This window comes from Cydia fagiglandana, chromosome Z, assembly GCF_963556715.1.
Source record: "Cydia fagiglandana chromosome Z, ilCydFagi1.1, whole genome shotgun sequence".
Classification (NCBI taxonomy): Eukaryota; Metazoa; Arthropoda; class Insecta; order Lepidoptera; family Tortricidae; genus Cydia; species Cydia fagiglandana.
Window position 1 is genome coordinate 28,577,337 of NC_085959.1, and position 20,705 is coordinate 28,598,041.

General features: G+C 37.0%; 3 protein-coding genes across 3 annotated transcripts; 2 read left to right on the forward strand and 1 right to left on the reverse strand.

The window, feature by feature from the left end:
- The first annotated feature begins 2,573 nt into the window (after positions 1-2,573).
- Positions 2,574-7,866, forward strand: LOC134678448 (mitochondrial DNA helicase). Its single transcript, XM_063537022.1, has 9 exons — positions 2,574-2,932; positions 3,015-3,515; positions 3,645-3,792; positions 4,125-4,281; positions 4,430-4,579; positions 5,012-5,200; positions 5,917-6,102; positions 6,521-6,607; positions 7,180-7,866. Exons 1-9 carry the CDS (start codon positions 2,671-2,673, stop codon positions 7,459-7,461), a joined length of 1,962 nt encoding a protein of 653 aa, XP_063393092.1. The 5' UTR covers positions 2,574-2,670; the 3' UTR covers positions 7,462-7,866.
- Positions 7,867-8,620: 754 nt separating this feature from the next.
- On the reverse strand, positions 8,621-12,896 carry LOC134679116 (pleckstrin homology domain-containing family M member 2-like). The gene has a single exon (XM_063537958.1). The coding sequence runs from the start codon at positions 12,780-12,782 to the stop codon at positions 10,683-10,685; it is 2,100 nt and encodes a 699-aa protein (XP_063394028.1). The 5' UTR covers positions 12,783-12,896; the 3' UTR covers positions 8,621-10,682.
- A 920-nt stretch (positions 12,897-13,816) lies between these two features.
- On the forward strand, positions 13,817-19,565 carry LOC134679117 (protein cereblon-like). The gene is made up of 4 exons (XM_063537959.1): positions 13,817-14,202; positions 14,329-14,531; positions 14,602-14,776; positions 19,375-19,565. The coding sequence occupies exons 1-4, from the start codon at positions 14,106-14,108 to the stop codon at positions 19,419-19,421; spliced, it is 522 nt and encodes a 173-aa protein (XP_063394029.1). The 5' UTR covers positions 13,817-14,105; the 3' UTR covers positions 19,422-19,565.
- Positions 19,566-20,705: the final 1,140 nt, after the last annotated feature.

Consider the following 20,705-nt stretch of genomic DNA (forward strand, 5'->3'; position numbering starts at 1 on the left):
CTTGGACCTACGGTGCGGATATATCGGTCATTGGCGTCCAAAAGGTTAAAGTGATGTAAGCTTGTATGCATGTGTATGTTGTACCTATTACGAATGGATAAAAAAAACACAATTAAAGGCCTTTTGTTTGATTACAATTTGGTCACGTATGTAACAAAATTACATCTAGTAACGAAATTTGCTTATCTAAGCGAATGACTCATTTTCGTTGTATAACACAGATGAATCTATTTAAATGTTGATATATTAAGGTTCTTAATTAGGGCCTTAATTACGTATTTACCTTTTTTTATTCATCTGTTCTTAACATTTGACTGGGTAAACCAGGAACATTGTCGTTATTACAGTGAAATTCAGAAGTAGACATAGTAAAAATTACCTTTTCAGGCTATATTTTATGAAATTACCGCGTAATAGTATAAATGAAATATATCTGAATCACTAAGTATAATTTTAAAACCGCTATCAGTTAACTTTCATCTAATTCTGAATATTACTTTATTTAAGTAAAACACATTTAACATTCAATAGGTCTCGCGATGTATGTATAAAAAATATTTTCACCACACCAGTAGGAAAGGCTTACTTTGCTCTTCAGAAACTAATAGCAAAGTTGCATTTTATTCACATGTGAGGCAAAGTAATCAAATGCAAATTTTGAGTTGTTTTCTTATGTTTGCTGGTAGAATTGGCTTTTAAATGATGATTTTGAATGATAAATATTTGATAACATTCATTTGGATTGGATTTGTTTTGAGCATGTTTGATATTTTACATTTAGGTAATATTTGCTTTGGGTTGGTGTGGTGAAAAATTTTGTGTTTCACTCGGGGGCAAATTTTGTTTAACCCTCGTGCTTTGAATCCCTCGCAACGCTCAAGATTCCATTTTTCTAATCACTCGCTACGCTCGTGGTTCAATTTTGGGATCTTTCGCTTGCTCGGGTATCAATATTAGCACGAGCGGTTAAACAACTTTGCTCCCTTGTAAAACAAATAACTATTAAACGGAGATTTAATGGGATGGTGTTTCTCAGATGACCAAATGCCGCCGTTAATTCAGAGTCGGTAACAATAAAGTTGTATCCGAGAAAGGCATATAATAAGTACAATAAAAAAACGTTTTGTTGAAAGTGTGCTGAAACAACAAGTCGTATGCTTCATACTTCCATTTATTCAGCATATACATATAGGCCATGTACAAGGGCACTTACACGGCATTGTCAACATGGAATTTATTTACATACGTAAGCAAAAAGAAAACAAATCGATGATTATAAATATTGCGTTATTTTTCCTTTTTTTTTTGAAATTAGTATCGGAGGTGTATTAATTTTGTAGTACCTAGAGTAGGTAAATCTTTAATGGTCGAAGAGCATTCGAAGACATGTTGATTTTGCCCGAAGTTTTTCAAACAAATATTTGACCAAACGGAGAGATATGAAACCAACTATAAGCACTTATATTATAATTAATATAATTATGATGTCGTCGACATCCAGCAGGTCATCGGGTTTCGTGTACAGTTTCTGCTGATTATAGCAGAAAGCGTTCGACGAAAAGGTAGATGTCATAATAGCGTCCTTATTGCTTTTCGTAGACTCGCCTTTGGGGCTAACCAACATGTGGATGAGGCTTAAGAATGCCTCTTTTGTTACTCCCTTTTGCTCCACCAGACCTGAGTTGTAAATACTGGCAACATACCATTGCCAACATTGAGATGATTATATTTACTAACTAGTATAGTAACTTAATTAAACATACGTTTATTATTTAATTTGTATAATATTAGTTTTAGATAAGATTACCTAAACTGTTAAGTCACCAAGGATGTCTTACGTTTTGTCATAGAAATCATGGCGTATATTTACATTATAGTCGTTATAGGCATATAATATGTAAATATCGATTTAAGAAATACAATTTACATAAAATTAAAAATATCTCTTATTTTATTCCTTAGCCTCTTGGGGTTCAATCTCCTAAATGAGTACTATAGTACAAATTACCTCCAATGTAATTTAAACCTTAATTATATGAACAGAGTTGCTTTTGTTTTTGTATCGTTATATTTTAAAACAAAAATTCTACTCTTTATTTAATACAAGCTTTTGCCCGCAAATTCGTCTGCGTGGAATTAGTGACAGCAGCTAAAGTAGTTATAGCGCCTGGATAATGCTAATAGCAATCATTCAATTCGGGCATTGCTTACTTCAATTATTAGGCAATTCATCAACTCTTTCAATTCCACCCCCCTTTGCACTCTCTTCAGGGCTGATTTTCGCTATACTATGTCCTTCCCCGGGACTCAAACTATCTATACCAAATTTCAACTAAATCGGTTAAGCAGCATAAGCGTGAAGAGGTAACAGATAGACAGAAACAGTTTCGCCTTTATAATATTAGCAAATATTAGTATGGATTTTAATTTCAAATTACATTGGCAATTTTTCTTAGACTATACTTCTTTGTAGTCGTATTCGATATCGATCGATTAATGTGTAAATGCCCTTATGCTTTACTGCATTATCTGTGAGATGATTTTGACAAGGCAATGAGACATTGACAGCATCATATAAACAAAGAAGATTGGTTAGGTTATGTTTTGATCAATGCAATTCGTTTTACAAAGTAAACCTTGGCTAGTAGTTGAACTTGTTGTTACTTAAATATGTTGAATTCTCGTAGGATAATAAATTACTGTTACTCGAAATCAATATTGAATGCTATTAATAATTCTCATGGAAAACGAACATTTCATAGTGTCGAGTTAAATGATATTCCCAAGATAACTGTGACGGATATTCGAAAGTTATTGAGGCAAAAAGGGTTTCCTGTACAGGATGGCTTCACGTCTCTTACAACTAAATGTACTTTATGTGCCGGGCAGAGTACGTGTGGCGAGAGTAAAGTTTACATCAACAAGACGACTGGTATGTGTATATCAAGTAGGGTTTAACACAGATATTTTAAATCATGATATTTAATATTCTTAAATCGATGTTACCCTTTTAGGATATTTTGTATGCCCCGCGTGCAACGTGCACGGCAGCTGGAGCGTGCTAGAGAAGCACGTGCGGAAGTGTAAGACGGCGCAGGCCACGCGGGAGCACATTGACCGGTGCCTGCAACAGAATGCTCGTTTCCAGGAGGACTGGCTACAGCGCGTTAGTCAAACTACGTCTTTAGCTGACCTGACTATACCACAACTAGAGGACTTATCCAATTTGTTTGAATTTTCTACATCTTTAACAAACTGCAATGCCGGCAAGGTTTTGTCAGATGTCAGGGTGTCCCAAGACCAGACTACACTATATTTCCCTCTAAGAAACTCTATGGAGAATGTTGTGGGTTATCGTAAAATGCAGGCGGGCAAGGAGGAGGAAGATGAAATTCATGGCTTAGCTTCCGCTGGCCTGTTCTGGTGCAGACCTACTAAAGTGAGCCGCAGTGATCAAGCAGTAATAGTTACTAGCATTAATGACATTTTGCATTTATCTGCTCAAAAGGTGCCAGGTAAGTACAACTGCATTGCATATGCATGTACCTCTGATAATTCTTGCTATTTCCTTGTTTGAACAGTCAGCTGCCATATGCTACTGCAATATAATATACTCTGATGTATGTGATGCTTTTTACACACAGGCACGCATATATGGTTGAACAGCAGTAGCCTGCCTCCAACATTGCTACCAGCCCTTGAAGGCTACCAAAAGCTGTGTCTTTGGGGAGATTGGGAGAACATGCGGGACATAGCTACCAAGTTAGGTGAAGAGAGGTGCCGTTTTGTAAGGTTAGTCTCATCTCTAACAATAAGGTGCCCAAGTTCTTTAATCCGTGGAGCGCCTCAAAATTACCGTAGTATGGAACCCTACACTAGTTACCAGCACACGTGTGACAGTAGGGCGCTCCACAGGTTAAAAAACCCAAAAAGTTCAACAATAAGTCACAATGGTCACTTAATATTTGGTTGCATCTTACTCCTACAACCTACTGTTACTATTTTTGTCCTACTCTAATTAATCATATCAACTGTACATGGCTCTGTACCTATCCATGATCCATTTGTTTGTTGTGGTATTGTATGCCATTATATTATCCACATTAAGAGTATGTTTGGGCCAGGCCGACAGACGGGCTCGTGACCGCATCGGAGGCGGCGCGGGCGCAGCTGTCGCTGCGCGCGCTGGTGGCCGACGCCAAGCCCGCAGCGCACCGCGCCATCACCACCTTCGCCGCGCTCCGGGACGATGTCTATGCCGAGCTCTCCAATATTGACAAGGTGTATTTGTTTTATCCCATCTCTTTCACACAAGTTGTCATATTAATGTAACATTATTTTTAACAAGCGCCAGAATTTAAAATTTATACAATCCAATACATGGTATCACTAGAGTCAGAACTTCATTAACGTTAGTGTTTGCACCCAGGTGCGCGGCGTGAAATGGCGGCGGTTTCCGGCGCTGACGCGACTGCTGGGCGGGCACCGGCGCGGCGAGCTCACCGTGCTCACCGGCCCCACGGGCTGCGGCAAGACCACGCTCTGCGCGGAGATGTCGCTCGACCTAGCGCAGCAGGGGGTAACTACACATCATGCTTGCTTTTATAGGGTTCCGCGATATATATTCACTTACTTACCTACCTACAGGCAAAGACATATGTAACTTCGTATAAGATGAATAAAGTCTAAGAAAAAAACGTTCCTTGGAAATCAAGAAAAATCCATTCTCGGACAGATGGCGCACACACCTTTAGCCTATTCTCGGCTAGATGGCGTGACGACACCGTTTCATATTTAACAATTTTAACACATAGATATCAGTGAATGAACATGGATCAAAAAGATATAAAAATAATAAAATCATTTATCCGTATATATTAATTTTTTTGATAATTTTATACGTGTTTATTTTGAGTTATAGTCGTGTGTCTATAGATGGCAGTAAATTTACAGTGACTACAACATTTACTATGACAGGACCCCTCTATACTATCTATTCTTTTTGCGACAGGTGACGACATTGTGGGGCAGCTTCGAGATCCGCAACTCGCGGCTGGCGCGCACGATGCTGCAGCAGTTCGCGGGCGTGCCGCTCGAGCACAACCTCGACCGGTTCGCCGCCTTCGCTGACGACTTCCAGAAGCTGCCCATCTACTACCTGGCCTTCCACGGCCAGCAGCCCATCAAGGTTGTTATGGAGGTATGTGTTTACTTAATGTATGTCAAAAAAATAGAGCTAAAAAACGATAGTAAAATGTTGACAAAGTTTTGTGCCTGAGAAATCATAATCAATATTCGCCAGTCATAGACAAATCGAATGAGGATAGGATAGACCCAAGATTTTAAAAGTAAATACAGGCTCGTTCATCATTGCGAGCGAAAATGTGTGCACCAATAAACCGCGAATTGTGTACCAACCTGGCCCACTCGGTAGTGCCCGTAAGGCCCGTCTTATTATATACAGGGTGTTTGGTACATCGTTTGCCAAATTAAAACGGCAGATAGGTTGAGTTATTTGCTATCTTTCCAGGCCTAGAAATTTTTAAATTTGCGCACGTTTTTTTCTGCTCTATGCCAGTTTTTCATAAAATTCAAATTTTTACTTGCGCAGTAGTAAAAAAAACAGCCAATTTTTTTTCTAGGCATGAGTAGATAGCAAATGACTCAACCTATCTCCCGTTTTAATTTGGCAAACGATGTACCAAACACCCTGTATACATATATTACTAAGTAATGTAAGTCAATGGGATAGACGCACGAAGCTCAACACAGATGACGTTGCAATCGTCTTTTGATACGCCAAATCCAAAGAAACATACAGCACCAACTAGGTACAGACTTTTATTTGGTTTCTGACGGCTTAAAGTAATGGCAATCTGTAGGTTTTAATCTAATTAGTTGGTGTTTATTTCTTAGGCAGTGGAGCACGCCCGCTATATGCACGACATCAGCCACGTGGTGGTGGACAACGTGCAGTTCATGCTGGGCCTGGGCGAGACCGAGGGCGACCGCTACGCGCGCCAGGACGCCGTCGTGGCCGCCTTCCGCACCTTCGCCACCGCGAGACACACGCACGTCACGCTCGTCATGCATCCCAGAAAGGTCATCATCTGGTCATCTGATCTGAAAAGATCTTTTTTACCGCTCAGATGAATATTAGCTACTCATCACTGCCTATGTAAATATTGTGTGAGATAGACAGAAGACGATACTAATACGATCAAAAATTTAAGAAAACAAAAAATCCTCGGGATTCCAAGAAAAATGTATGCGCCATACATTTGGCCTATACTCGTTTATCAAGGGTGCATCCTGAGGTTAATTTAAATAATTTTCTCTAAGACACCGGTATTCTATATAATTAACTCCATTTTGGAGATTATATCGCAAACTTTTTAATTTAGTTAGACAATGTTTAAAATTTTTTTCATGTTCCGTCTTTTAGGATGCGTTTTATCTCTAAGCACACCCCTAATTAGTAACAAAATTATAATTTTGAATGTATCTACTTTACCAACAGGAACGGGAATCGGAAGACCTTTCTACTAGTTCAATATTTGGTAGCGCCAAGGCGTCTCAAGAGGCAGACAATGTCCTTATTATTCAGGTAGGTATAGGGCACATGTCCCCTTATCCAAATACCAACAGGAACATTTCTCAGAGCAGGGAAGTTCCCAGCCACCGCCAGGGGCGCAAGTAGGCCAATATTACATTTTCATTTCTCATGGTCTAAAAGTGAAGCGGGAAGAAAGTTTTATGTTTATGCCCTAGGGCTTTTTACTTTCCAATAACGTTTATTTTTACGATTAGCAATGAAAATTTAGTGTAGTGAAATGTTGTATAATTATTTTTGGGGAAATATACGTATTTAGGTATTTTGTGTTTTAGTATAGTGTTTAAGTTGGATGAAAAGCACCCATTCTAACTCTCTCTATATACATATCTCATCAAAAAGGTGCCTTTCATTTCTTGGTTAACTATTGCCTGCCACCCTTGTTGGTGAAAAATCGTTATGTAGCTGGGGTGCGAGGCTTGGTTCTTATTTGTCTTATCTGTACCTACCCTAAAGTTAGCAACATTTGTCACACAATGACCGAATGAACAAAATGACCAAAATTTCGGTATTTCTCTGATATAAGCCACAGTCAAAATTAGGTTCAATTGTTATGTGTTTTTCAGGACAAACGTTTAACGGCAGTGCGTGGCAAAAAATACCTTCAAGTCGCAAAAAATCGGTACAGCGGTGACCTTGGCATCGTACCGCTGGAGTTCGACAAGGAGGCGCTCAGCTACCAGGCCAAGAAGAAGAGCAAGACCAAGTCGGACGAGCCCGACGCACTGCTCCAGCAGTGCTTCGACGAGTTAGCGGTAGAGCCGCGGGGCGGAGTGGCCCGCCCCTCTCGCCTGCGCCCCGCCGACTCCTACTTGAGCGACATTCTTAACCTCAATAGGACACGATAGTGCACCGACAGACTTTTCTAACTCTCCTCGATCTGACTGTAGGGTCTTCTAGGTGCCGAGGCATGGATAAACACACGCGTGCTAATGCATGCAATGCGATGAGTAAAATGAGTCCTAATTGAATGCTTCATTCTGTGTAGTCACCATTCATTTTGTCAAATTAGAAATGTAAGTACCTATATTGATAATCAAAATAATCAGCGATGGCACATGAACTAATAGCATTTTTTATGTGAGTGAAGCGTGCGATCGTTGTTGGGCTTGTAGGTTTTCGGTTCTATTAAGCAAACTAATACATACATACACCAGATCAACCACAAGTCCACATCACACACACACACACACACCAAGTAATACAGTATTTATTTAACGGCATTAGTCATGTATATAATTTTTACCGTAACATTTAAGGATAAGAATTTAACACTGTAAATATTTGTTAAGGATTACATTTATATGATGTAAAACATAAATTTGTTTTATTCCAGATGTCCTTATGGTATGGATAGCCGGTTCCTATTTTGACTATTATCCTACTTTCACTTCTCTTTTATTGCTGTTTACACCGTGGGCTCAAATAACCCGACACATTTTAAAGGTAGATTCTTGACTGCATTTGAGTAGACTTTGAGAGACTTATAAATCTTATAATAATAGGTATTTATTCGTCATAATGTTTTTTTCGCCAAGATCCAAAAAGAAATGATGTGTCGTGCGAATTTGACCAAGGAGTGCGTGGTTAAGTCTGTCGGGTTACTCGAGCTGTATGTAGATCTATACGATAATTAACCCTTTTCCAACCATATTACTATCGACTACATACGCGCCAACAGAATTTCAACTTTAGCATTACAATTTGAGGTTCAAACTAGATTGCACTTTCAGGAAATGTGACTTGTCTTCAAATGGATCATCAAAGCTGCGTAGATTGGTGCGGCCTGGAAAAGGGTTAGTTATCAAGATGAAGGTAATGCCAGTCCGCGACCTATGATTGAGTGTAACGCTACGTCTTACGCTACGTCTTACGTAGGCGAACAACGCGTGAACGCGGCGCGGCGCGGCGGCGGCCGCTTTCGCCGCGCCGCGCCGCGCCGCGTTCGCGCGTTGTTCGCCTACGTAAGACGTAGCGTAAACGGGTACACTAGTAAAAACAGGTAAATCTTTTAAAATACAAGTTTTATTGACAAAATATAATGATGCTTAAAATAATCTGTTTACATGCTATTTATAGACAGCAAAACTTTTATTTTAAATACATGTCTTAATTAGTAAATAGATAATTAAATGTTAAACGTAATGTTCTATTTGAAGGATATGATTTGCTTAGCTGCTATGCCCATGCATTTTTCTAAATGATCTTTGCAGTCCACTTTATGTACCACCGCCCGCGCTGATAACGGACAAATCGTAAACCTTATTGCTAAGACATAAGCTCCACCGATGCCCAGTCGGGGCTTGCTCTTACTATCAACTTACAAAAATATCATTCAACGTCTAAAACAGATTACCGTAAACTTTTTCAACATTGCCTACCTACCATGCCACACATTGCCTGTTTGGTGACCGCGAGAGCGAGCGGGGTAATATCTATAAATCCAAAAGCACTTTATTAATTTTACTATAGTTTAGCAACACTTACGTTACCGCAACGCTTGCCACCAAGCCATCTTGCTGACTATTTCTACAATAGAAAGTGCTTAGTAGATATTTACTATTATCAAAATTACCCCGTTTTCTAAGTTATCCCGATGCAATTTACCTATTTCAATGATTATGAAATATAATATCAGAATATAGTGGAAAAATTATCCGGACGTTGATCATTTAAATGTTATTTTTAGAACTACTTATAGTTTATAGTACTTGTTATATAAATATAGAGTGCTGTGTTAAGAGCGCTGGTGACCTAATAGCGGTAAGAGCGTGCGACTTTCAATCCGGAGGTCACGGGTTCTAACCACGGCTGATGAGTTTTTGGGAACTTATGTACGAAATATAATTTGATATTTACCAGTCGCTTTTAGGTGAGGGAAAACATCGTGAGGAAACCGGACTAATCCCAATAAGGCTTAGTTTTCCCTCTGGGTTGGAAGCTCTGATGGTGACGGCAGTCGCTTTCGTAAAAACTAGAGTGCCTACGCCAATTCTTGGGATTAGTTGCCAAGCGGGCCCCAGGCTCCCATGAGCCGGTGGCAAAAAAAGAGCAAGATGATGGTGAAAATTAGACATTCTGACAATGTAGGTCAATTAAACTAACTCGCTAACTAATAATTAGGTATGTATATATAATCTGTGCCATAGTAAACTAATTTACAGTCAGTTGCTATTTTTAATCCGGATTTGGATAGGTTGGACCACGCTTAAGATCGGTTTTCCTAGGATAGCGGTGCCGTCATATAGCGGCCGACTCCATACTAAATAATACGACTAAATATGGATGTCGTAGTATTTGTATGGAGACGGCCGCTATATGACGGCACCGCTATCCTAGGAAACTAGAGCATTAGAGCCTAATTCACTTAATTATCATGTATTCACTTAAAACATCCACTGCCCCCAATGCACATATACGTTCACCGTCATACAAGTTTGTTCCTAGGCCACGCCCCGTGGCAGTGAATGCGTTAAACAGTCAAATAGCACTTTCATATGCGGTGACATAATGCAATTAATTGGTATTGATTTATTCCACTCAATATTTATGCAAATATTAAGTGTTCATTGTTCTGCAATTTTCTTTACGAAGTGGCCCATTTACATTGCTCTTTAGTAGACTACCTAAAATTCATATAAAAAGTAAGTTCTACAGTATCTAAGGACTTTCATTGGTTTTAAAAATGATATCAATTAATATAACTAATATAAGTATAGTTTACTAATTATGCACGGGCATTTCTATTGATTTAATTAAACTTATAAAATTTACTCACTATTAAAAATTTAAAGTGGGACTTAAATGCGCTTTTTTAAACTATGCTAACATATTAAAAGTGTGTTGTATAAATATTCCGATTTTTAACATAGAAATAGTTATGTATTTATTATAGCTATCTATGGGTTCTTAATTGTAAACTAGGTAACATTGCCATCTCCTATTTCCTCAGCAAACCAAATAATAAAACTAAAACATTTTATGAGGCGGAAAAATTTAGCATTATGTAGTTATATTACTTTATATGGATAAAATATTTAAAACAAGGTTATTATTCATTTAAAGTAATTTATACTAAGTTAGATTCATTTGTACGATTTTGTTTTCGTTTACATTTTGGACATGGCATATTTGCATTGAAACATTTGATATGAAAGACACTCGAGCACTCATCACAACGATATGTTGTGCTTGTTTCAAATGGATACAATACTTTAGGATCTCGACAAACTTCACATATAAACCCTTTCTGGCTACAAAACCAACAATCTAGCACATGAGTTTTAGCAAAGTTGACAACTTTCTCTAATTGCAGTAACAAGGACCCACTTGGTATCTGGACTAGGTCTGAGATAGTGTACAAGTGCACATGATCGTATAGATATTCCCTCGGCCAGACTCGTTTCTGCAATTCTTCAATGACAGGTTCTCTACATGAGAATATGTATGCTCTTAGGAAGTTAAGTTGTATTCTTAACTCTTGTAACTGTGCCATATCAGACACCCCAGAATATATTTTTGGATTAAGCTTTTTCATATGGATCCAAGGATGATGCTGGAACTCTAATAAGAACAGAGCAGATTTCTTGGAGACTGGGTATCTCTTAAAGTCCCAGTTGTGTATCACCCGAGCCGGTATTATAAACAAGTTGGTATCCATGCAATTGGAACAATAATATTCCCCAGTATATGCACACACTTTAGCTTTGGAAATGGTGCTGCCCAACAAGTCTTGACAACCCTTGCACTGATAATTCTGATGATCCAGACCGTGTTCCCGGGAGAGACTTCCCAGCTGCTGAATCATTTTCTGAAGTTCTGTGACAGTGAATGAGCCTGTTACTGAATTGGACACAATTTCAAAGCCCAACCCTTGGAGCATGGGGTCCTCAGGTGTAGCAGCTTCTGACTTCAACTCAACCACTTCTGGTTCATCAGTGTTTAACTTTAACTCCTTATGGATATCTTTCATGATGTCTCGCAAATTAGGAGTATTGACACATTTTTCTGTCACATTATTTGCTGTATCCAGCAGAGATGACAAACTTTTTAATTCTGGTGTTTTTATGAGGCTGCTGCCATGTGAGGAGTTGGAATTAATAGAACAATTCATTTCATCATTTTTATCAGTAGACCATCCTTTACCACACAAAGAGTTTCCAGTAATCACAACATCATTGGCTGCATCCAGAGGATCAGCATCTGTATCTTCTTGTAGACTATTGGTAACAACATCTTGGTTCTGACTTGTAGATGGCTGATCTAATGATAGAGCATTACTTTCATTGTCATCAATAGTAAAAGGATTTTTATCATCTAAGTCATCCTTTCTTTCTGGTTCAATTTGAGCTTGTGTTCCCATGGTGGTGATGTCATTAGATACAGAGAGGATAAATTCTAATGCTTCATCTTCATTTAGAGCCAGCCTACCCAAACCAGTTATTCCAGATATGTCGGTTGGAGTGGCCACATCTTTAGGCCTGACCTCTTCATCGCACATGGTGCTGGCCACGTCGAGGCCTGCACTGATGGGCGCCGCTCGCATTGTCGGCACCCACAGGCCTGCCAGCATCAGCACTGGCTCAGGCCAGTGATTAAGTAAACTTGAATTAGTAGGCAAATTAAATTGAATGCATGTCTCTAATCCTTCTATAAGTTTTTGGGCAACTTCTAAAATTTCGGAATCACACACGAAGGCAGACTTATTATAGAAAGGTCTAACAGCAGATATGTTTTTCAGAAGAGTTGCCATGTAAGAGGATAGAAGACATTCATTGAGGGCAATTCGCAGCCAAGCCCTACATTGTCCAATCTCCGTGTTGATCTGCAGCAATGACGAGATCTCGTCGATATTCTGGCGGTGAGAGAGCACGAGTACTAGTGGCCAAAAGTTCGGCTGTGGTCGGAGGTCTGGGTCACCTGACAGTACATTTTTCGCCTTTCGTAGAAATGTGTCCTTCAAACCATGTAGAAATACTGCTTCAAGAGCCGTACACAGTGTGTTAGTAGAATCCGTCGACCCAAGAACGCTGTGGAAGTTTTCTTCGAACTGATTATTGTATTGTATATCTTTTACGCATTCAGATAAGTTATTTATTAGAGATTCTTTCAAAATCGAATCACGACTACGGATGGTGAAACTGGACGCTACATTCTTGAAAAAGGACATGACTATATACTATAAATTACACTGCTTGTAGTACTTTTAAAATTGATTTGCAAATATGTATGCCACAAAGGATTTTATCAGTAAACAACGAATGGGTATCGTCCATCACTGTAGAATCAAATACACAGAAACGTCATTTTTTCCTTAGGAGGCATTCATATTTTGTGGGTGCGTTCAAGATATGATAAGAGGCGCATAATGTATATACTTGGTCAAGCAGATCTTGTCAGTAGAAAAAGGCGGCAAATTTGAAAAATGTAGGCGCGAAGGGTTATCGTCATAGAAAATTTGAATTTAGCGCCTTTTTCAACTGACAAGATTTGCTTGACCGTCTATAGCTGGTCAAGCAAATCTTGTCAGTAAAAAAGGCGCGAAGGGTTATCGTCATGGAAAATTTGAATTTAGCGCCTTTTTCAACTGACAAGATTTGCTTGACCGTCTATAGCTGGTCAAGCAAATCTTGTCAGTAAAAAAGGCGCGAAATTCAAATTTTCTATGGCACGATATCCCTTCGCGCCTACATTTTTCAAATTTGCCGCCTTTTTCTACTGACAAGATCTGCTTGACCAAGTATACCTAAGCTAAAGTTGCTAACACACTATCGCACCGCACCAAGGTCATTGTGGGACGCACCCATAAGTAAGAGGGAGAAAGAGATATCGCTTTCTCCCTTTTACTTATGGGTGCGTCCCACAATGACCTTGGTGCGGTGCGATAGTGTGTTAGCAACTTTAGGCACGATAAATCGAAATTTTGTTATCTGCCTCTCTATCGTAAAAAAGCAGAAAACGAATTTTATTTTCAATTTTAATATTCTAGGCCCCTAAACTCACATAGGTTTGATATTGTATTGTGTAATTTGTGTAGTACATCACTATCGTTTTACATATTGAAGAAAGAGATGCAAATGAAATAATCATGGAGTAATGCTACCAACTATAGCCACCAATCGTGAAGATGTCTCAAATTATAAATGTGAAACTGCCTTTATAAGTTTGACACTGACATTAGTGACGTTTACGTTTAATGACATTAATCCTTGGTTCCTTGGTGTTATTATTATGCACGTTTTACCAACAATAATATTTTGGTATTTAAATATATAATTATCCAAAATTATGTACAATAATATACCGTCATTGAAAATTTAATTGTCAAACTGAATAAATAAAATCAATGTACATATATGTGTAGCCTATATCGAGAAGTTGCTTATTTAATAATCAATCAAAACTAGTTCAGTTTTTTGTAAGTGCAGCCGGTAATACGAAAGGCGTTATTAATACTGTTTTATGTTTATGTAATTTTTATCTAAACCCAGAAATGGTAAAGTTTACATATTCGATTATAATTATCTATGGGTCACAAATGTTGTTAACTCTTGCCGAACAAACCGAAAAATCTGAGGAGAATCGACAAGGTCGGTCAACATGGTCATAATATATAAACGATATTATGAATCTATATTTGAATGATATATTTAAATACGCTAAATGTTATATAGTTGTTGATTTTTGGTGTATAAATCCAATTACTTGTGTAACAGAACTGCTGCTATGCCGCAAGTGTGGGACTGACGTGGCCGACTCTTATTACTTATTTAATCAGCAAAGTCCCGGAGCTCGTAAAAGTGAACGGAGAAAATTGTTTGGCAAAAGTAATGTAACTGTGCAAACATTAGTAAACCCATTTGGTGTTCAGTTTGAGATTGTTACTACAGAAAAGGCCAGATGCCATAATATAGGCAATGTAAGTTACTAATATGTTTATATGCGTATAAATATTATATTGAACGCAAGTAAAAACGAATATGTTTTAGCCACAAGGTGCAGACTCATGGTTCCCTGGTTACTCATGGCGGATCTGCACATGTCCCCACTGCGGAGCACATATTGGCTGGACATTTGAGAACTCTTCATTAGGCATGACTGACAAATCCACTCCAGCTAAAACATTTCATGGATTAATCTTGAGCAACATTTTGGGAGAAAATTGTAAGTATTTAATGGTTCCTTCCCAGTCACTTCTTGTTTTAGATAGTTATCATGATAGGGAAAAAAAATTAACCATGTTTAAGTAAGGTCAATATGTGGGGAAGAATAATGTTTTGGAGTCCCCTTTGTCCCCACCACATGTATGGTGGCAGTTACAAATAGAAATAGTAACCAATTTTTTTTATATTTCTTGCAAAAACTTTTGTATATTTACTAGAGGAGTTGTATGAAAACTTGTAGGTGAGGGTCAAAATAATTCCCACAAAGACGGGGTTTGATTTTTTTAGTTCTTTGTGTGTATCTTTATGACATACTAAAAATATATCAAAATATATGCATGCAAAACGCATTTATTGACATTTGAAATTTGAAAAATCAAAAAAAATATTAAAAATCGTGTGTGGTATCAAATGACAGGAAATTCCACGCTAAAAAAGACTGTGAGGTTGATTTTACAAAATAAAATTAAAAAACAAAGTGGTGGCTTAAAAACTGATTTTATTTTTCAATGTTGAAAATTATTTTCTACACTGAAAACTAAACTAAACTATTATAGTTTTACACATAAAAATACATTGTGTAAAAGAAAAGAATATTTAATTCATGAATACTTATTTTAAATTGTATTAATATGATGATGATGATGATGATATCCTGTTATCCCTCATCAGGGACATAGGGCTCTCAGAAGGGATTTCCATTCTTCGCGGTCCAGCGCGGCCTCTTCCAGCTCCGCCCAGCCGAGGCCATTGTATTAATATAATATGAAAAATATAGGCTCTATATTAATTTTAAAAGTTTTATCAATAAACTGAACGCACTTCAAAGGAGGTGCTTGGCAGAATATAAAAAACAAAAAACGTTTGTAGACTGGTCATATTTTTGTAAAAATCGATTTCGACTTGCAAATCATATTACTTTTTGGAAACCGGGTTTTTTTACCCTAATTAGACCCCGCTGAATCCGAATTTGCTCGATCGAATTCTTGGCCGGAAGTGAGATATTTGATATTAAAGGTCCCTTTTTTCTACTATGTCGTAAATAACTATTAAACGGTGGCGCATAGCAAAAATGTTCTTATACATGAGTAATCTGCATAAAATTGCCCACAAGAAAGATTCAGTACAATTTTTCGCTAGGATCAATATTCAAAGAGATATTAACGCGGGAAAGTTAATTATAATCACTTCTAAGGTCCCTTTTTTTAGTTTTTCGTGAATAACTCGTGAACGGTGGCGAATATAAAAAAATGTTGTTAAATGTTAATAATCTACACAAAATCCTCTATAAAAAATATTCAGTACTCTTTTCGCAGGGATAATTACTTAAAAAGAGAATAAAGAGGGAAAAATTAATTATAATAAATTCTAAGGTTCCTTGTTTTTATTTTTTCGTTAATAATGTGAAAACTATGACTCATACCAAAAAAAAACTTATACATAAATAATAAACATAAAATTTCCTACAAGAAACATGTAGAACACTTTTCGCTAGGAACAATATTTGAAACGATATTAAAGGAAAAAAGTTCATAACAATCAATTCACAGGTCACTTTATTTTAGTTTTTCGTAAATAATTTGTAAAGTATGACCTATTTTGCTATGGGCCACAGTTTACAAGTTATTTACGAAAAACTAAAATGGACTTTAAAATTTATTATAATTAACTTACCCGCTGCTTTATTTTTTTAAATATTGATCCTAGCGAAGTGTTCTAAATGTTTCTTGTAGGAAATTTTATGTTTAATACTCATGTATAAGTTTTTTTTTCTTATGAGTCATACTTTTCGAATTATTGACGAAAAAGTATAAATAAGGAACCTTTGATTTTATTATAATTAACTTTCCCTCTTTATATCTTTTTAAGTAATTATCCCTGCGAAAAGTGTACTGAATCTTTTTTATAGAGGATTTTGTGTAGATTATTAACATTTAACAACATTTTTTTATATCCGCCACCGTTTACGAGTTATTTACGTAAAACTAAAAAAAGGGACCTTAGAAGTGATTATAATTAACTTTCCCGCGTTAATATCTCTTTGAATATTGATCCTAGCGAAAAATTGTACTGAATCTTTCTTGTGGGCAATTTTATGCAGATTACTCATGTATAACAACATTTTTGCTATGCGCCACCGTTTAAGAGTTATTTACGACATACTAAAAAAAGGGACCTTAAATATCAAATATCTCACTTCCGGCCAAGAATTCGATCGAGCAAATTCGGATTCAGCGGGGTCTAATTAGGGTAAAAAACCCGGTTTCCAAAAAGTAATATAATTTGCAAGTCGAAATCGATTTTTACAAAAATATGACCAGTCTACAAACGTTTTTTGTTTTTTATATTCTGCCAAGCACCTCCTTTGAAGTGCGTTCAGTTTATTGATAAAACTTTTAAAATTAATATAGAGCCTATATTTTTCATATTATATTAATATAATTTAAAATAAGTATTCATGAATTAAATATTCTTTTCTTTTACACAATGAAACCTTTATTCTAAAATGAATGGACAAAATATTAAATTACATAAATTACTAAAAGACATAAATAGGGATATAAAACTAAAACTAACTACAATTAAATTAATTAAAACTAAAAATTAAAAATACCTATCAAAACTTGGTGCCCTCGGGAGGGTGCCCAACACGCAGGCAGCGTTCCCGCGCTGGATTGCGATGGCAATTCGCTGCGCGAGAAAGCTGCCCGCGCGGGGGTCACCCGTTGCCTCCCTCAACCTTTTCCCAAGCGCCTTAAGGAGCATATGTGCGCCTCTGCCCCACGAACCAAGTGTCTCGACACCAAATGCAACGAATTCGTATTGGGCGCCGAGACAGCTGTACTTGGCTACCTTTAGACGCTCCCGGGTGTCCGCCGCCGCGCCAGCACGCCTGCTGGTCGATGGGACGTATGACGCCGCTAGCGTGTCAGCGCAAGTGGCGTCCCATACCAACGCACGACCCATCTTCCAGGGAATCAGTGACAAAATGTATTTTGATGTGTAAAACTATAATAGTTTAGTTTAGTTTTCAGTGTAGAAAATAATTTTCAACATTGAAAAAAAACAGTTTTTAAGCCACCACTTTGTTTTTTATTTTTATTTTGTAAAATCAATCTCACAATCTTTTTTAGCGTGTAATTTCCAGTCATTTGATACCACACACGATTTTTAATATTTTTTTTGGTTTTTCAAATTTCAAATGTCAATAAATGCGTTTTGCATGCATATATTTTGATATATTTTTAGTAAGGACTGTATCGTTTATTATAAATACAGATAAAACCTGGTCTAACTGTTGACGTGTGTATTATTTTGTATTACTATGTTCTTAAGGTATAATCTGGGGGTATTTTTAAGACATATCTGATATAAGAATGTTTTACATTTATTTTATTTTAGGGACTTTATGATGATTTTAATACCTTCTAGCAAATGTAATTCGGACAAGCCTATCGAGCTTAATTTGAGACTATTTCACCGATTCCTTAGTACGATTTAAAGAAACAAAAGGTTAATATGCTGCCAAAATATGCCATCTAAGTGTCCTTTTCATGATTGCTCAATTGAACATCCACAGAATAAATGTGGTGTATTTTATCTTTACATGAAAACGACTTTTTATGCAACATTTTGGATTCCCGTCAATTTCTGACGCCAGGGAAATGACGGAAACAGCTAAAAGAATCTACCGAAATCCAAAGCCTAACGGACATTCATGGCGTTGAACCATGGCTAGAACAGGTCGATAGAAACGCTCCATGATGGTTATATTGTATACCAAAGTCGGGGTTGTCGTAAGTAACATGCCATATTTTCAAAAAGGCCACCAAGCACAGATCCAAAACTTTTTTTCCAACTAAAAGAAATGATTAGACTATGCCCAGATGTTTCGCTTTACGAATCATATGTAATTGCTGTTTACATAGTACGATTTTTTTTGTGTTTTTTTCTTGTTCGCAAACCGTAAATTTTCTTGTAGTATTTGTCCGAAATCGTTGTAGTTACTCGGGAGGATTGGGTAAATATTGTCCAAACCATATGCTTTACGTGATCTCCCAGGACGAAATGTTACTTATTATTAAAGCACTAATTAAACTATATGTGTAATTTTTTAATAAAAACATAATACCAGAAAAAACGGCTAAGTAAAGTTGTATTTATAATAAACGATACAGTCCTTATGTCATAAAGATACACACAAAGTACTAAAAACATCAAACCCCGTCTTTGTGGGAATTATTTTGACCCCAAAGGCTATATCCTCTCTACTAATTTGTATATGAACTTTGCTCAGATACAGTCAGAAAAGAAGGGCTTTACTTGTTATGGTACAACAACCTTCTGTAAGTGTAGTATGTGTACAAGCACAAGAGTTAGAAGCAATCTAAATGCCTGTTGACCATCTTGTCAATATTGATCTTACCTAACTATGTAATGTAGCCTTTGACAAAATAGATACTATAGAAAAAAAATAGAAAAATGTTTGATGAAGACATGATTTTTCAGCTTCATTTTCTTGATGTATGATGGTAGAAAATTAAGTGTAGATAGATTTATTACTTTTAGTTCATTTGAATTAATTGTTTCTATTTTTAGTTACAGATTCCCTGATAATGATGCCTAATATTTACAAAATGCAATGACTATGACAATGAGCAATAAATTTAAAGTACCTATAACTTTTGTGAGTATAAAGTCTATCTACGATGTTGCACTAATTGTATTATCAAAATTTCTTACTGTTTGAATGAGGTCCTGTTTAAATAAATATCAATTTTATTATAAAATATGTGTTTTTGTTATTTTAATATCAAATTAAGGTGAGTCAGCTCCAGCTCATACAAGGACGCGAGTTAAGTGGGCCCATTGTTTGAATGGGAATGCACTTAGTTTTTGACCACCCCTATATACAAGAAATGTCAAAGACAGAGTTTCACAGACGCCAGACATGTCCGACATATATTCACCCAGGAAGTTGTAAAAATATCACTTTCTGGTGCCCATGACAGAAGCGAGTTGAACAGTCTAGGGCTCGCACGGCCGGATAGTTTATGTGCGCTGGAGTACATGTGGTTGGGACTGGCAATAGCCAGCTCGCGAATACTCTCTTGATTACGAGTTCGCGACCTCAGGGGAATTCTGAGGGCCTACCGCGAACCACGTTCGACTTGTTGCCTCTCTGTCGCACTTGTAAATGCGTACGTAAGTGTGACAGAGAGGCAGCACAAAGGGGATAATGATCTTAATAATTCGTGCTGGACTGGACAGTCGGCACCATAGTGGGGATACAAAAAATTATGAGACCTAAAGATTTACCTTTAGGGAAAACAATTTGTCGGAGTCTTAATTCTCCTTATTTCCCACTTTGTAAGATCTAATCCAACTACGATATTTCAGAAATGCTACTTCGTCACACAAGTCCGGAAAAAATATATAAAGAAATAAAAATCGCAGGTCAAATAAAATCAATTTTATTATCTCTTAGCTTAAAATATAATTGTTAGCAATTACGTAGGTAAACAAATCAATACCAAAATCTCCCAATATTATGTATGTGTCATTGTGTAAAATGACCAACAAAATCTTGTTAAAAGCTACACTGCGCCGCGCTATTTACAATCTAGTATTATTAGTGTACTTGTTCGCGCGTGATCGCGTTCATGGCATACCTATTGACCCGAGCTATTGACTTTATAAACAAGGACGTGATCCTTGCCCAGAAGTTAGATTATTAATCTGGCATTTTTATTAAAACATATCAGAAGACGTAGATACAAAAAATAGATAAGTGCGAGTCGGACTCGCCCACCGAGGGTTCCGTTATTTAACTTAGGTATTTTTTACAAATTTGTAGTTTTCAGATTTCTTCCTGTACTTGTAGTATAAGACGATATTACTTGCCAGTTTCATAGTTCTAGCACAGAATA

Coding starts and splice junctions, on each gene's coding strand:
- LOC134679117 (XM_063537959.1), top strand. CDS start 14,106: ATGGTAAAGTTTACATATTCGATTATAATTATCTATGGGTCACAAATG. Junction 14,203..14,328: donor ATCTGAGGAGAATCGACAAG/GTCGGTCAACAT, acceptor CTTGTGTAACAG/AACTGCTGCTATGCCGCAAG. Junction 14,532..14,601: donor GATGCCATAATATAGGCAAT/GTAAGTTACTAA, acceptor AATATGTTTTAG/CCACAAGGTGCAGACTCATG.
- LOC134679116 (XM_063537958.1), bottom strand. CDS start 12,782: ATGTCCTTTTTCAAGAATGTAGCGTCCAGTTTCACCATCCGTAGTCGT.
- LOC134678448 (XM_063537022.1), top strand. CDS start 2,671: ATGTTGAATTCTCGTAGGATAATAAATTACTGTTACTCGAAATCAATA. Junction 2,933..3,014: donor TTACATCAACAAGACGACTG/GTATGTGTATAT, acceptor TTACCCTTTTAG/GATATTTTGTATGCCCCGCG. Junction 5,201..5,916: donor CCATCAAGGTTGTTATGGAG/GTATGTGTTTAC, acceptor TTTATTTCTTAG/GCAGTGGAGCACGCCCGCTA.